General features: G+C 39.6%; 1 protein-coding gene across 1 annotated transcript in view; it reads left to right on the top strand.

Annotated features, from left to right (window-relative positions):
* JAZF1 (JAZF zinc finger 1) overlaps positions 1-18,197 on the top strand; it is a 200,281-nt gene that overhangs the window by 167,553 nt on the left and 14,531 nt on the right. The window contains exon 3 of the mRNA XM_075493093.1: positions 2,971-3,167. Coding sequence (XP_075349208.1) covers positions 2,971-3,167 — 197 coding nt within the window. The remainder of the gene's footprint in view (positions 1-2,970; positions 3,168-18,197) is intronic.

Here is an 18,197-nt window from a genome sequence, read left to right as displayed (position 1 = left end):
TTCTTTCTCCCTTCCCCATGCACCCCATACTGTTCCACAAGAGCTGTTTTTTCTCAGAGGTCTCTCCATAAGTGCAGTGAGGTCTGGGACTCACAGCCAGCAGAATCTACCTAGCTTCCACCCAAACAGCCCATGTGTTGCAAGCAGTCACAAAACGTTGGGTTTCTATGGAGCCTAAACGAATATAGTGATTCATATTAATTTAAACTGTTGGTTGAGGTCCAGAAGAAACTGGACTGTCCTACAGCACGATGTTGCAGATGCTGTGGCAGATATATGTATTGCTGTGAGACCCAATGTGCCCTGATGGTCGTGTTCAGTACAACTGTTGTGGTACTACAGTCTGCAGAATTAGTTTGTCCAGCCAGCCTGTGGCCTGATCCTTCATACAATGGAAGGATATAAACTGTGAACCAGATAACTGGTGTAACAGTATTCCCTCTGCCTCCCTCTCCTCAAGGTCTGCTGCTCTTCCTCGGGAGCTAAAGGTGGATCTCCCAGTCCTCTATGGGATTCTGGATGTACATCAGGGATTGCTTCCATGTTTTCTCATATGATAAGGAATGTCAAGTCACATGACAGGCAGTTTGGTCACATAGCAAATATAGTTGTCACATGCCAAGAAATTCAGTAGAGCGATGGGTTGTCCCCAGCTAGCAGACAAGTACACATGTAGCCGCCTGCTCGCTCACCCCCACATCCCCGACCCCAGCAGGATGGGGGAGAAAATAGGAGGAGCAGGAGCGAGAAAACTCATGGGCTGAAATAAGGGGAGTCACTTACACCAAGTACTGTCACAGGCAAAACAGACTCGACTGGGGGAATTTAACTTAATTTATTTCCAACTAGCATAAATATTTAATTACTGATTCAGGTATTGGTTATTGAGAAACAAAAGAAAAACCCTAAAACACTCAGGGGGGGAAAAACCCGCCTTTCCTCCCCCTTTCCCAGGCTCACCTTCACTCCCAGGCTCACTTCACCCCAGATATCTCTCCTCCCCTGCTACCACTGCAGGCCACACTCAGTCCCCTTGGTGAGGCAACAAGTGGTGCAGGGGTTGGGGTCAGGTTGTAGCGGTTTCTCTCTGCCACCCTTTGTTTGTCACGCTTGTCCTGTGCTCTGATGTTGGTCACCCACAGGCTGCAGTGCCTCCAGGGGCGTACCTGCTCTCCACCATGCAGCACCTCCTACTCCTCTGACCTTGTTATTCTCTCATTCCTGCTGTTGCTTTCCTCCTCTGTTCCCTCCTCCTCTCTCCCTCGAGCATTTTCTACCCCTCCTTAAATACATTTTCATTGAGGTGCCACCAGCTTCACTGATAGGCTCAGCTGTGTCATGTGGTGGGTCCATTGTGGAGCTTGCTGAAATCAGCTGTGACTGCCATGAGGTAGACCCTGACCTCTTCTCGCCCTGCAGCCCCCTCCACTACCAAAACCTTGCTACCTACACCAAATACAACAATTCAGCATCTTCATTATTTCCTCCACAGACTTGTTCTTTTTCCTAGGCTCCTCTGAGGAGAGTATGACTATTGAAAGAAAGCCAGGTCACCCTCGCTTAGTCCAGTACAAATAATTGCTGGTAATTTTTGCCATTCTGTTTCCTTACTGGATTGCAAATGTGAGTTTCTGGGTGACAGCTGGTAGAGCAGCGTACCGGCTGCACCGTGTTCTCACCTCTCTGAATGCGCCCTTCATGGTTTGCCAGGGTTCGCAAGAGCTCATTATGTAAAGCTTGTGTCTTGGCTAAAACCTGGTTTACTCTGTCTAACCTGGTCAGACGAATGTCTGGGTGTAACTTAACTTCTTATTCTGTATCACATGCTAGCGCGTATTGTTTTGTTTACTGACAGGCGTAGTTTGTACTTAAGCATTGAAGGACAGAGGGCTGTGTGGACAAGGTGATTTACTTTAGCCTGTCTTCTTAGGAATCCTTCAAGATGGCTCCTTATGCAGTGGAGGGGAAAGACAAAGGATTAAAATATTGCTTGAATGCTAAGTGCATGAAGTCTGAGTTGCAGAGATCCCATTGTGGGGGAACCCCAGTCCTTTCACGTGAGGGTCAATACAGGTGCCAGCAGTGATGCTTTGAATGTCATAATGCAGTATCAGGTGTTCTGGTGTAACTGTGTAGGCATTTGGAATAAAAGTTGTCTTTTTCACTTCAATTGTTCTTTTTTGGAAGGAATCCGAATAAAAGTGAAACAAGCTATTTTTATTCCACGTGAGAGATCCCATGCAGAAAGTTGCACTTCTGGAATTACCGCACTACCAGTGCACACCTTGCATCATGCTGGTGGAATTTGCTCTCAGCATCCTACAGAGATAAACTTTGAATTGCATTAGGCCTTCAGCAGCATGTACCAAAGCTCTACAGAGAGACCTCATTTGGTTTTCAAGAGCTGGGAACTCCGGTTTGAGGAATTGCAATTTAATTGGACATCTTTTATGTCAGGCAACATTGTCTAAAACCTTTAGAAAAAGGATGTGATTATCCTAAGTTGGAAATGATGTATCTACACAATCTAGTTCATACTATCCCTTTGACCTTCAGATTCCATACATTTGCCCCTAACATTTTTCTGCGTTGTAGCTACTTGGCTACTTTTTCACAGAAGGATTGAGTGTAGTTATTGTAAAGGATTGAGTATAGTTATTATAATATTGTGTGCAATGCTGATCTCTGATTGGAGTTTAAAAAAACTTGAGTGTTTGCACATGATGCAAATGTCTAATGTAAGTTCTATCGAAATCAGAAGCAAATGGCCAAGATCTTGAACACGGGAATAAAGCTGTTGATGGAAAAGTTTGTATTCTTGAAATCTGTGTGTTGCAGAGGAACTTGCATGGCTGAGTTTGAAGCTCCATTTGGCCACTGAGGGAAAAAAATACTTACTTTATCTTTACCTAAAGCTTGCTTGCGGACAGTGTTTCAAGCCTCTCATCCTCATGATTGCCCTTGTTCTAGATTTATGACTGATGCAGCTCGACGTGAGCAGGAGTCTTTGAAGAAAAAGATTCAGCCGAAACTCTCTTTGACTTTGTCAAGCACAGTGTCCCGTGGGAATGTATCTACTCCACCTCGCCACAGCAGTGGAAGCCTTACTCCTCCAGTCACCCCTCCAATCACTCCCTCCTCTTCGTTTCGCAGTAGTACTCCTACAGGTAAGCACCTACTGTTTGGGTTATCCCAAATAAACTAGTGATTTTGCTACATGGCCTTTGGAGAACAATGGACATACTGAGGCATTGGGTAGAAGAACCCCTAAAAATAAAACAGAAAAGCTTTGGGCTCTTTTATTTGCATTTGGTCTTCAGTCTCTAAAATCTCTTTGGGCATTTGTTTCCAAACTCTTTGCTAAAGCAGAGAAGGACAGTGACTTTAAAAATTGCAGCTGAAATTATTACACGAAGAAACTAACCTTACCAGAAATGCCAAATGTGTAAGAGACCCCTGCTGTATCAGTAGGAGAGCTCTGCACATGGTACAGTGCCAGTTTAAGATACAAGTAAAAGTGGTTGGGATCTTTCTCCCTGCCCCTTTCCTTTTTTTCTTTAGTTTGTACATAAATGAGTGGACAGGGAGTAATGTTCAGCTGCTGTCATCATGTAGACGTGACTTTCATTAGAAAACTATGTTCAAAAAAAGTAATGTATGAAAAAAGTGATCTGTGTTTTCTTCAAAAACAAGTATTCCAGTGGTTTTTCTAGGTATAAAATTCCTGGGAATTTTTTTGCACTGATTAGAGAAACCGAAAATTGCTTGCTGTGCTGAACCAGATCTCTTGGCCCAAGTCAGTCTGGTTTACATTAGGTAGAGATCTTGTCAGATAATTCTGATACACTTCAGATTAAATACCAGTATTTCCTTCTAAAAAGCGAAATGCATATAATACATCTATTCTGTTCTGTAATAAATAGGCTCAACATATTCTTCTTAATAGGAAATCACGTGATCATTCCTGCTTTGATAAACTGCTATGCCATGTGCTTTATATAAGCTATTTAATGTTTTAGTATTAATGATTAAATGGAAAAGTTGTAGCGGTCCTTGCGACGCTCTGTCTGGAAGTTCTGAAATGAATTGGTTGTTCAGTGTGTCCCTGGATATGAAAAAGGGAAGCACGTTGAGAACAGCTAAATGATAAAGTCCTAACGTAATACAGAAAATTTTAGAAGTAAGATTTTCTTAATTATCTCCTATTTGAAACAAACTGATTCATTTCCTTGACATCCTACAGATGTCAAGGAATTTCTGCTTTCTTTTGTTTTACTTTTTGTACAGCTCCTCCATGGAAGGCTAATTCATGATGTGGTCAGGTAGTATAACTTTGCACATCTATCAGGAACACTGGGTAGCGATGTACTCTTTGAAAAATGTTCATCAAATACTAAAGAAAAAAAGCCAGTATCTCTCTACTGAAATACTTTTGGTTTTATTATTTATATATTTTTCAAACTTTTAAAGTTACTCAGAATGTTGTTTTACCTGTAGCTAGGAGAATCAGCTTGTTTTGGCTAACTGAGTTTCTGGGAGTCCTGCCTGCCAGGTTATAAATAATACCAGCTTCCACTTTCTGCACCCTCTGTTCCAAGTTCCCCATTGGAGCCCTGTTCCAAGGTTAGGGTTTGTAATAGCCTGGTAGCAAAAACTATATATTCTTTCTTGAAGATTTTTATTATTATTATTATTAACTATCAACTGAGTTGCATTTCAGCAGTCTCACCCCAGAATTTCCATTTTTGTCATATTAAAAGTTTTTCTGGACCTAAAATAAGCATTGAGATTTTTCTGATAACTACAGAATTTTTCACAGCATTTGCTTGGCGTAGGATTTTGTTCTCCATGATGGCTATAACTTGCGTAGATGAGGTGCTTTGAGTCCTGCCACGGCTGAGTTTCTCTTTGTGTTGGTGCAGTGCCTGCAGAGGGAGCCCAGGAAGGCCAGCAGACTGATTTTACATAGGCAGCTCACATGTCTGTTATTGGCCGATGTGAATCTTTATCCCTCAAGTGCAAGTATATATGGTAGTTGACTAGCAAGGTGATAAAACCAAGGATAGTTAGGCAAGATCTGTTTCAGGGAAACAATTTAGAGCATGTAAATCGTCCTGCATTTCAGCCTCGCAGTGCCTACACAACTTTCAAGCCCTACAGGCATACCCTCCACTACATCCACTGAGAATGAAGAATATTGCTGTATTCCTTCTGTGCGATCCTGTTTGATTTGTACTCCGAGCAAACTCTTGTTAACTCGTCTTTGAATACAGGTAAACGTATACTGTGGTAACTTCAGAAAATAAAGAGGCTGTTTTTCCTTAGGTTGCCTGAAAGGGCATCATCTGGGTTGATGTTAAGTGTTTGTTATACACTTACATATGGCTGTTTGCCATTCCTGTTTGAGGTAGAAAGCAGGAACCTCACTAATCTTTTAGGTTGCATTTTCCATCTAGTGTCCTCATTTGAGGTATGCTGCTTGTCTTGGCTTTGCTAGGTGTGGTAGCCTCATCTTGGGTGAAGCCAGCAGCTGCCTGAATCCCAGTCACCTCTGTGCATGTCCTTACAGCTAAGTCCCGCCATTTCCTGATGCTGTTAAGCTACTGTTGTCATTTTACAGCAAAGCGGAATTTCATATAATGATCTCTTATCCATGTATTGACCAGACTCAAACCCACTGAGCTTGTGAAATTTGATAAGAAACAGTTCAAGGTGGTTTGGCTGCAGAGAATGTTTGTTAAGTTTCACAGTAAAAATCCGTGCCAAAAGACTACGGGCCAAAGTCGCAGACAGAGCTGAGCAGCTTCCAAGCTGACACACATACATGATGCAAATGTTGCATGCCTATGTATAGCACCACCTTCTGCGTAAATGAGATTATTCATGTAGAAGCAGAAATATGCAGCAAAGAAGTGTGCTCTTTAAGGCTCTTCTCAGGTAATGAGGTAGACATGTATTTATCTGCAGACTCTGTATGTGTTAGTCCCCTGAAACCACCCGTTTGTGGTTTTGGTGGGGAGTAGAAACGCAGCAGTTAATTTTCTATACCTCCCCTCTGTTCCCTCAGGGGTGACTGGCATGTGCTCTCTGCTTACATTTGGCTTTTTGTTCCCTCTCCTATAACAAGTTTTCTCTTCTTCTTAACCTGCATCCTCTAATGATTGCAGAAAGTTCACTTTAAGAATTTGTTCCAGTTTTTGTTTTAACAATAGTGTTTCCCGGGAGACTTTGTTTAGTGGGCTTAAATGCTCTTGTTAGAGTTCGCAGGCGGGATTTAGCAAAAGAAATGGCTTCCATCAGCAATAGACACTCCTTAGGGTGATAGGGAAATATAGCTAAGTAGCACCAGCACATAGCTTATTTTGGAAAGACGTTAACAGTCTGCAACCGTTGAAATATCTCTTTATTTAAGGAGCGCTCAATTAAGTCACAAAAACTTATGTTGCCTTTATTTTTAAATGTCAATTTTAAACCCACAAAACTAATGAAGTCTAGTTATGGATAAAAATGGGGCTGACATTGCATCTTTAACATACGCTGTTAATTTTTTAAATGTTTTCATACATCTGTGTGGCTCACAGATGGAATTTCCACCCCTAACTTTTCCTGGCTTTTGAGTGTAAGTCAGAGCACTGATATTCCTTTGAAAATTATGATATCTCTTCATACTGAAAAGCTTTAAAAAAGATTCAGTGATAGTAACTTATTGGTAATTCATTATTAAAATAACCTGGTCCCAATTTTAGTTACAAAAGTAATTCATAGTAATGAGTCTCAGAGTTAAAAAAAAAAAAGCCACTTTTGCATTGAAGGAGTGCCAAAAATCATTTGAAACCACTGTTTTGTGTTTGTTTTTTCTTCCATATTTATGACAACTTTGTTGTTGTTGTTGTTTTAAACAATTCCAGGCCTGGGATAGTAAATTTCGGCCTGGAGTGAATTTTTGGCCTTCTTATAAATCCTAAAGCAAGAGTTTAATACTACCAACTGGCTTTTTAATGGCTCAACCCTAAGTCCTGCCCACCCCCAAAAAAAAGCTGGAATATTTGAAAACCTCATAATTAGCATTACATTTTGCTCTGAAGAAACTGGCTGTCAGACCTCCTTTCCTGTTTATTTTGATTTTAATAGATTACAAGTTATAACATTTATGCTGGTTTAATAGGTTTATAGACCTATTTACTGCGTGATCGTGTTGGGCAGCGGATGGCAGCCAGTCCTGGCAGCAAGCATTGAGGATGCTATGGTTGGCTGGAATAGCTGCAGCCGTCTGTCAGTCCTTCCACTTGTAAAGGAAATGAAAGAGTGAAGTTTTCATGGGTGGTCATAGCTGACCCCATGAGAGAATTGGCAAGTCCCATTTTGATTTGCAGCTGTCATTTAAGTAGGTGACTAACTGTTGGTTTATCTTATTAATTAGGATAAATGCCTTTCTGGGGAGTCATTTGTGCAGTCATTTTTGATTGACTGCATTTGAGAGATTTTACCTTTCCTTAATATGGCAAACTTCCTTGAAATTTCCACTAGCCTAATCTCAATATTTACAGAAGTGACCCCATTTTCTACCCACAGAAAATACCTAACTTTTCAATATCTTTTTTTTTTCTTTCTAGTAAAACATGAAAGTAATAATTAATTTTAATTTAGAGTAAAAAATACTTTGTAAGATTGGCCTTAACCTTAAGGGAATATAAGATCTAAACAGCGATATTGTAATCAAATATATCTAAAAATTCAGTACAGCACTATTTTAAGACTTTAAAAAAAAATATGACTGAGGCTTTCAAGTTAGTACTATTGATGTAGAACCATTACATTTACATCTGAGGATACTATTTGAATGATGATTTAGTAGATCTATAGTAACTGAGTAGTTTTTTAGATATATAGAGCATATTCTTAAACTGAAATCAAGACCGCTTTGTAGCTGTGTCAGTAATCCTAAAGCTGCACTCACTGTTTCAGCCAGTTCGAACATCATGTGAAACGGGCCAATTTTCTTCTAATAAATCATACTAGTGGTGAACCGTGACTTTATATAATATGTGATTTAAAGACAGAAAGTGAAAATCAATATATTTTCAATCAAAAAAAATCAGCTTCACCTAGTGTGTATTTTCAGAGCCTGGTGTAATTAGAAGTACTTCTGATACCTAGTATGACTGCATTCTTAAATATTCAAATGATTTTAAATATGTTTATGTTTATTGTAGGTTTAGTTAACAAACTAAATTAAAGAGAGTCATGTCCCATTTACATGACCAGGGAATATCTTCTAAGATTAAAATAGTGTATATATAAACTTTTATTCAATACAATTAATAGACTGTTACAACTTAGACTATTAATCTTTTCTCTTATTCAGCTGGATTTTGTTCAGGATTCAAATGCAACTACTGGCAAAACAGTGATGAAAAAATCACAGCTTCCTTCTTGTGTTAATGAGTGTTCTTGCTACTGATGAAATAATTTAGAGCTTCATTGTTCCCTCTATGGGTGACTAATTTACAGGGGAGGAAAGACTGCATATTACAACTAAAGATCTTCTTTCTCCTCCTGCCAAAGGCAGTTGGGACTCCAAAATGAATCTGTAAGGATCCACCTTGCTTCTGGTCCATGAAGGACTTGTCTGCTGTGGGAGCTTTGATTTTGGGAAGAAAAGCAATGTGTGGCAGTTCATGAGTTTTCCCAATAAACCTTGTTATCTCAAGTAATGTTATCTCAATGACATGAGATACCGTTCCTATAATTCTGCTGCATAGCATTTGTCTTCATGGATAACTCATGAAGGAATCCCAAGGGCCTCCTCATGAATCTATTCCCTTTTCTTTTCCAAGAATGCAAAAGTTGAAAGAAAACCACCTGTTGTTTGCTGGTGATAGCAATCAAAAACACAGTAGTAACCAGCCGTTGGGAATTGGGCATCACAACAGAGTAACAGGCATGCTGGAAACTAATATGGTTTAGATTCTAAATGTGTGTTTAATTTTTGTTACTTTAAGTTGTTTAAAAAATGTGTTGTCTTGTTGTAATGCAAAAGCTCATTCCTCTTCATAGGTATCAAAGCAGCTAACATTTCAGTACAGTTTCCATATGTTATGCTTTCAACAATGAAGTAATCATATGGCACAGACAGCTGTTATGCAGAGTGCTATAACAGCACATTGAACAGAATCCAGCAAAAAAAGAGATCTGCTCACCTAAGCTACTTTGTAAGTTTAAAGTGGACAGTAGAAATGTAAAATAACAGGGTCCGTCCCCCCCACAACGAATTGAGGACTGAGAGGAGGAGTGAGGTGCACAAACTTTTTTTATTTATGGATGTGCTATTAATACGTAGCCAAATTAATCTGAATTTGTAGCAAGACTACTACATACAGAATCTCTTTGGCTTCTGTCAGCAGGTGGCATTTCTGAACTCCACGTTAGGTTGAATCAGAGTAGACTGTGAACCATTAAATCCGCTATTCATTTTATAATCTGCAACAGCTTTTTCTTTGGGCAATGCAGATTGGCTCAATACTGCTACAGCTAGAGAGAGCTTGCTCTTTTTTTAAGGATAGTGCACTGCAAAATATTCTTCGATTAAGATTTTAAAGGTGCTTGAAATTAGACTTGGGAGTCAGGACAAGTCAGTGGAAACAAGTACACGTTGATGGCTTTCTGAAAATCATGCTACAAATTCAGGTCACATGCATTTAAGCACATGATTAATGTTAAGCACCTAATACTCACTGAGGAGGTGAATGGCTGACTTTGAGCACATAACAAGCGTTTTGTCAGACTGGAATGAAGTATTCTACACTTGCAGAGTTGCAAGCTCAAGAATTTATGTGTGCACAAAAGCCTAACTTAGCCATTCACTTCAAAAACTCTTCACCTGTGTTAGCGTTATTGTAAATGCTCAGGTTTAATTATTACACCTTATGTTAATGTAGTGTAGTATCATGCAGATGTAATTGAAAAAATAATGAAAAGTAGAAATATGAGATCAAATCCCAGTGCTCTTGTATTAAATTGTTGCTGAGAAGTGGGCTGAGTGCTACATTTTTGTGTGTTTGACTTATGGGGTGTCTAGCATAGTAAAGCACGAATCAACCAAGTTCTACTGCAGCTTGAAACAACACACTTTCAGATGTCTGAGGAACCATCTCATTAGTTGTTCAGATTGACAGAACTTTCTACTTGCTTAATTGCCTGTTCAGAAACTGAAGAACTTGTATGCTATGTTTTTATTAAAAATTAGATATATAGACCCACTCTTGTATAAACAGTATGGGCAAATAACTGAGCCATACTTCACAAAATGAAGACCAAATTCTGTTCTCCAGCATAATGAAAGTTTGTCTGAATGTATTCGATATTTCAGGCCTGCAAGGTATGATAAAATCTATGATAAAGTATCTTGAGGCAACTGTATTGTGGTCTGTGGCAAAACTTCCCTCTGAGGGACTTCACTGGTGCCAGGATTTCACATTTCTGTGCAGATGATGAAAGAGAACTTTCTTTATAATTATTGGAGCCAAAATGGTTCCATCTAATTGCAGGTTTGGGGGCCTATATTAATTCTGCACGCTAATTAATATATACATATGTTTGCCCAGCATTTAGCAGTCTGAGGCACCTAGTCTAACAGAGCCTTATGGGTGTTCTTGTAAAAAATAAATACATAAATAATAATTAAAAAAATAATGAATGGCATTGTGCAAAACAGTTGATCAACATATGACTTAACTATAATATATGTGTGTACTTAGACATGGTGTGAGATTTTAACATGAGCTTTTCGCTGAGGTCGTGACTGAGCATGAATAATAAGTAAAATCTGTGGTAGTTTCTAGTTTCTGCCTTAAGGAATAAACCTATAGTGGAGGTTTCCAATAACAATGAAAAATAATAAGTAAAAGTGCAATTATTTCCTATAGGGGTTTTCTTAGCACAGGTGGGATTTGTTCCCAGCAACAGCTAAAAGATGTTGTTTTTTCAGAGCTAGATGCCACATTCCCCTTCTAGGGAGCCAGGCTTTAACCTTATACATATTCAGCTCTTTCTTCCAGTAGTCCAGAGTGAAAAATGCTCAGGTGCTCGTCACTGTGTTTGGCTAAGTGCTTCAGAAATGGATCTCTTTTGTCCAGCAGTCATCTGCTGTCAGGTGGCTGTCCGGGTTCCTTACAGAGGCAAGAGTATATATTATATTGGTTACTCACTGACAACACCAAACCAAAACAATTACACTCCCAGAACATACTGAAACTTAAGCTTGGTGGATCTGTAGAGCAAAGGTGCTCTCGTATTGCATGCACCACAACAGTGCTGTTGTCATATCTTGGGCGTGACTGCATGGCAAATAATAATTACTAGCTTATAGCCTCAAATCAAACAGCTTGAAATTATCATGAAGACCAAGAACATTATCTTAGTCAAACCTGCACAAATTGGTGGCTCAGTGATTTCTAAATACACCTAGATTGTATGGAAATATCTGAACCTTGATGTCCCAAAGCAGGGGGAGGTCTCTTCTGCTGAGGGACCACTGGCAGACTGCTGTAACTCTTGGTGCTCCTGTTTTCTTAATCAGTTTTCATGGAATTCTCATAAAGCAATGGCAATATGTAAAAGTAACTTCCAGTGACAGATTAGTTTCTCATATTTACCACTGGAGATAAACTAGATAAACAATAACATCCTGTAGGAGCGTGGAGGGGGCTCTAGCACCAAGGTTTTGCTGAGGGTCAAGAGTCAAAAGGGGAAGTGGAATTAGGTGTGCAGAAGGGAAAGGGGAAAGAGATTTTGCCTATGAAATCTAAACAGGACAAGTGTTTACAGGCAGAACTTTTCTATTCAAGTTATTTCATTTTTATCTTTGAACTACCAAAGTAGTTCAAAGATAAAGTTTTCTCCTTTGTACCATTTTGTTACATGCCGTTTATTGAAATGTAGCTGTGTGATTACCTGGGTACCTGCTTTGCAGTTTGGCTGGACCCTAAGAGAAGGATGAGAGTTGGCCCAGGCTTGATGGCTATTTCTCTTACAAGGGAGGCCACAGTGTTCTTTTTTTTGTCTCCTAGACAAAACTGGAGTCTTTAAGGACTCTGCAAACCCCAGCACCCACTTGCCTTACGGGAGTTATCTGGTTTGTTTTACAGTGGGTTTGGGACTCCTCAAAGGCCACCTCTTTCAGTGGAGATGGACCAGGTGAGACAGGAGTGTCGGTTAAGTGTTTGCAAGGAGCATAGGGCCCCAAGTGCGTGACCTCGGTTCTTTCAAAGTCCCGTGGCTTTGGGGTACGGAAAGGCCATTTGTAAGTGTATATAGAGGAAAGTAAGACTGAGGTAAAAATAGCTGATGGGGGAAAGGAGGGCTGTGCAGTGAGGGGAAAATACATGAAGGCTTTTTTTTTTTTTAATCATAATTCTTCTCATAGCTTCCCTCTGCATTTTCTGTTTGTCTTCCTTTTCCTGCTTGATGGGTGCATTTCCCTTACAATTCTGTTAAATTTCTCATTTGTTCTTTAACTTGGCAGTAAAAATGTGTTGAGCCTAGTTTGCTATAAAAATATGTTCTGGGAAGATTGACTCAGTTTTCAGATTTTGTGCTTTCCAGTAGAACTCTGAATCTTGCCAGAGGAGAAGGCACATCAAAAATGTAACACTGCATCTTATTTATCTCCTCTGGCTCACTACAGGTAGCTTTACATGTAACCTCCTGTTTGTTGTACTTTGTCTTCCCAGCCCCTTCAGAGCATTCTTGTTTGATACAGACATAAATTGCCCAGGCAATTGTAAAGCTACTGTGCTGTAGAATTGTATTTTAGCTGCACGTACCTGTAATTAATTGTATGGGAATTTTCACAGTACTCTCCCCAAGGAACAATTTCATTGAAAAGTAACCAAGTTGTCTAGACTATAGCAACTCATAAAATCATCACTAGTTTTGGTTTTTGAGCTACAAAGCAGCAATAGAAACATGGCTTGTAGATTTAAAGTACTTCCAAGCACAGGAACTGTTTTATAATCCCCATCGTAGTAGTCTAACCTGGCAAACTGTTTTTAACAGGGTCGAGAACAGAAAATGTACAATAAGCTTAAAGTAAAGATTATCTCTGTGTTAATTTGTGATAGGTTTTTTGGGTAGAATCGCACCCGCTGTACATGGACCTTTCTTCCTCCAAATGTGTAAAAAAATATACGTTTTGTAGAAAGCACATTGTGCCTGCCTTTCACAGCTTGTGGCATAACTGGTTTAATGTAGGAATAGCTTGACACTCAAAAAGGAACTTCAGTGGTTCTGGGTAACAATGACAGCATTCATGTTTGTATGTTTATACTGCAAGGGCCAATTGGTGGAAGGATTTTTTTTTTTTTTTTTTTTTAACTATTTAGCTTTATAAGTAATCTGCTAATTACCTTGAAAATTACTAACTGAAAGCACAAATGTTTTTCAGAAAGTTGGAAACTGTAGTTGGACACATTAATTTTTAGGTGCTTATTTAAATCATGCCTATGTATATGCACATATATATATGTATATATATAAAATACTATACTGCAAGATTGAATTTATTGGGAATGAATGGGGATTTATTTGTACCATTGTAGTGCCTCAAGAACTGAAAAAAATCGCTCTAGCTATACTAGTGCTATATGTCTGCATACTGAAAGCAGTTAGGGTTTTCAAGGAGTTTTTACAGTGCCTAGCAGAAAAAAAAAGCATACTTATTTAGGCCAGCACTTCAGTGTGCTGAAGATGGTGAAACTTAAGCAAATGTTTGAGTTTTCCTTGCACTGTAGCCAAAGCAAATCAGAAGTAGAAAAAGGCAAGGACTAACATACCATTTCACACCTGATGACTTAAAACACGGAGAGGTTTATTTCACACGGGAAATGGTGTATTATGAGTTGATGTTAGCCAGTACATGATTATCAAAGTGATGTAAAATTCTGGGAAATAACAGGGTGTTTTGTAGCTCTCATGTATTACCAGGTGAGCTAAAGGCTATGAAACATTTGCTGACCCCAAAACTACATATTCTCTTGTCTTTTTAGTGCATGTGGCCTGGCAAGTGAAAGACACCACCCTAATTCTTGCTGAAGATGAAGCATCTTCTGGTGCTTTGTCCATGCCAATGTAGGCTCCTTCTTGTAACGTTTTTCCATATATAGTCAGACAGCATCATTCACGGCAGTTTCTCAGCACTTCTGCCTCTTAATGCCAAAGGATACAAGAAGCCAAGGAGCAATGGAAAATAAAAACTTGAAAAGTACTTTAATTTCAACTTCAGCCCAGTGATACATCATCTGAAACAATTCACACCTGCTAACATGTTTTGTACACCTGATTGAAACAGTGATAGCCTCAAAGGAAGGTTTGTGACAGCATACCAGGCCCAGTGCAGATTTTATTTTATCAGAATCTTTGTTTTTAAAAAAGAGAGAGGAGACATGACTCCCCACTGAATGTGTTCTTATATTTGGGTATTAAAAATGCATTTCTTTCTCAGAAACACGAAGTAGGATTAATTAAAAAACAGAACAGATCTTTCTTGTAGATTTTGTGTGTAGGCAGGATGACAAAAGCCTTGATTCTGGCTCAGTAATCAAGAGGCATTTTAGTCCTTACTGCTAATTCTGAGTATTGTCATTAGGGCTATCTTTCAAATTATACTGATGGAGTTTCTTAAATCTAGATGGTCAGAGCATTTAAAAGCAGGTAGAGAGATGTGTTAAGTATATTTTTATGCAAAATAAATCCTCCCACCCTTCAGTGCGTTAAAGTGGAGAATCTGCCCTTGCCTCCCTTGTTGCTGCTCAGGGGTTTGTAACCCTCCTGAGGCTCGTAAGCATGAAATTCCCTCTGCCCGAAGCTGCTGAAAGAGCGCTGAGCTGCCCTGGGTCTCTGCAGCTCTGCTGCACCCTGGTCCTCCATGGGCAGCCTGCCACGGGATCCTTTTGGTATGATTCAGCCCATTCACACGTGAGGGTCTAAGGTCCAGCCCAGAAGCATCTTGGAAATCCCCACATAGCTGAATCCTGCTGGAATCAGCAGTGCTCCTCGTGTAGTGAGTGCTACCTGCGCAGGGATAGCAGTTCCTTGGATTGGAGCCTGGTCATAGCTCAGTGCATCCTTGCTGGGTTTGTGTGCTGATAAAGGCAAAGTGCACGGCAGTCGGGGTGGGTAAGGACTGTGTGCATTAGCAGTTTTATGGCCTGTACTGTAAGTGGCTGAATAGCTTTTGTACAGCTGTAAAGCATGTTTAACCCAATGTTATAAAACACGTCTCAAATGTATTTTCATAGCTTCATAAACTGTAGTTCATTTATGTAGGTACTTTTTATTGTAATCCTTTATCTTAAACATGAAACTGTTTCCTGATACCATTTCTATTTTTTTCTTCTTTTTTATGAAAAAGGGGGAAAAGAAAAGAAAAACTGCCTTTTTGTTATATGTATCAGGAGAGTCCTTAAGTACAGTAATAGTGCCCCGAACTTGTATTTTTGTATTTCTAACCTCAGAATGCAGGCCTAGCAACTAAAAAGCCAAAATAACATTAATTATGACTGTTCTTCGCTGTGGTTTTTGGAGTATAAGTTTGGAACAGATGTTTGGGGGGAGAGGAGGGGGGAGGAAGGATGGATTGTTTCTTTTTCTCAGCCCCAACTGGTTTTAATTCTTTCTTGAACATTTTGAGAATATCTTTAAACATTTGCCAGAGTTCAATTAACATCCTGTGACTAAGGGTGGAAAATGTCCTACTTTGTTTTTCTTCAAACATATACCTGCTCTTGCTGCTCATGCCAAAGCCAGAGAAAGAAAGGATTCCAGCTGGCATAGGTTTTATTGCTGTTACATTAATTTGCAGGTTAAGCCTCAAGTTGGGAGGGGTCTGCTGGATTGATTTATTTATTTACTTTTTTTATTTTCATGATTTTAAAAAAGTGCCGTGTAAAACACTGCCGTTTAATTACAGGAAGGTTATGCTCTTTTTTGGTGAGCGTTTAACAGCTTATTTTTGTTTACATGAAGTTGTAGAAATCTAGTTTTAAAATATGTTTAAAGTAGAGATTGTGTTCTTGGGTTTATCATGTTTTTCCTGTACTGTGTATAAACAGAAGATTGTACATTATTGAAAGCCCTTTTTTGTGGAAAACAGGATTGGGGAAAAAAGTTTATGTAAGAATGCAAAATAACTTCCCGAGACTATTGGCGCAGTGTGACCATAAAACCTCAACAGCACATTGTGCAGTGACATTATAACAATTTGCTTTAGCACCTCTGCAGTGTTCTCAGAAAGTCCTGTTCTACAAAACACATGCCGTGGTATCAGTTGACTGTTTTTTCCAGAATCGGTTCTTCGCATGCATGTTTTTGTGATTAGTTGCTGTTTCGCAAGTAATTGGAAGTGGAGAAATTTTTTTTCTTACTTAGCTTATTACATGTATGTTTTATTTGCATACATTTATACATTCAATAAGTTGTCACATATCTGCTTATATAGGTGTGCAAGCTCCTTAGTGGATTTATGATCTCTGGATTGGGATTTTCTGTGTTTTAGTTTTAAAGACTGATACACCAATATCAAGATACAGATATATCAAGATAGAAAATGGCACACAATTGCTCCTAAGGCCAGACAGAGTCCAGCTGCTCCACCAACCCCTATATTGGCTCTGGAGGACTATTTTTTTAACCTGAGTGTTATTAGTTCTGTTTCTCTTGTAGCCCAAAATGGTGAACAGATCTCATGTGTAAATAGTTCCCAATGTTACTGACAGTGAATAAGAATATATAATACTAATGTCATACTAATAGTACTTTAAATAAAAACCTTTATGTTTATTTTGTACCTTTATCATTTTAGCTTTTTAGGATTTTAGCGTGATTTCTCATATAGGCTAGCTCAGCTGAAATCATTCTATACCAAAATACAGTATATTTGGTTCTGTACTTTACCTATAGGATCTGAAGTGTTCGCATGCTTTCCAAAGTGGATTCAAACCTTGTAATTGAATAAATTTTCAGTCACTTAAAATTCAGCATGAGCTTACACTGAACATTTAATGAAAACTAAAAGTGATCTGAAACGTTGGAGTCAACCTATCTAACGTTTCATTTAAAACACCAAGGTGATTATCCATGGGTTGGGTGCATAACTACTTGTGGGTTCATCCTGTTTGAGGTACGACCCTCCAAAATAGCTGTGGAAAGTTTCTTTTCAGGCTCTCTCTGTGACTGTGCAAGTTACAGTTGCCATTTCTGTGGACTGTGAGAGAGGGTAGAGGATATCCAGAAACATCTACCTATATCCTTGCTTGCCTAAATGTTCCCTCCTTCGGTATAGCAGACCCTACTGGCTGAAAGCTACTCTTCAAATGATGCAAACAAGAAAAAGTATTTTTTTGTCTAACTTATTTTTGCTGGTGCTTTTAAGTACCTTGTGCATAAAAATAATGTTAAAAACCATATTGCTCTTTGTATTGGAATCTGTATTCACATCATTACATGAGGTACATTTTTAAAATTCTCTTGGTGCTTATTCGCTAACTGAGCCTTGCTTCAGCCAGAGACAATAGAAAATGAGTTCTTCTGAGTAGTAATAGTTCCTAAACAGCTCATTATTTAGCGCTTGATACTTGGTCTGAGCTAGGAGAGGACTGGAAGGAAGGGTGGTTTCTCCAGAAGACATTTTTCTGGCCAAATCCTGCTCTGACTAGTGTCATGAGGAAGAGTAGGATGCTGGCAGCGGCACCAGCTGAAGTGCAAGATGAGGGACGTGCTCCTGGCGCGAGCGTGTGTGAGAGCAGCCCGGCAGCGACTGCCGCAGACCACACAGCCTGCGGGTCCCGCTGCGTGGGGGCTGGCAGCGGCCAGCAGGACGTGCCCTGCGCTGCCCCCCCGCTCGGGGCAAGGCCAAGTCAATAATAAGTTGTAATTGTTATTTTGATGGCTCTTTTGTGATCGTGCAGAGGGATGGAGGTCTCTGCCAGCCTTGGCAAGTGCCCGTTTGACAAACCATAACCATCTCAAGCAGCTCCCTCGAGTGACAGCAGAGCTGCCAAGCAAGCAGTTAGCTTTGAGAACAGATTTGCCTCTCCACTCCCAGGAACGAGGTTCAGAGATACTTACTGGGGTAAGAGAGAAAACTCTTAACTGCGTGTGCTTGCGCCTGTTGGCTGAACAAAGACTCCAGCCTTCACCAT

Source organism: Mycteria americana, chromosome 2, assembly GCF_035582795.1.
Source record: "Mycteria americana isolate JAX WOST 10 ecotype Jacksonville Zoo and Gardens chromosome 2, USCA_MyAme_1.0, whole genome shotgun sequence".
NCBI classification, from domain to species: domain Eukaryota; kingdom Metazoa; phylum Chordata; class Aves; order Ciconiiformes; family Ciconiidae; genus Mycteria; species Mycteria americana.
This window is presented reverse-complemented; position numbering and strand designations above follow the sequence as displayed.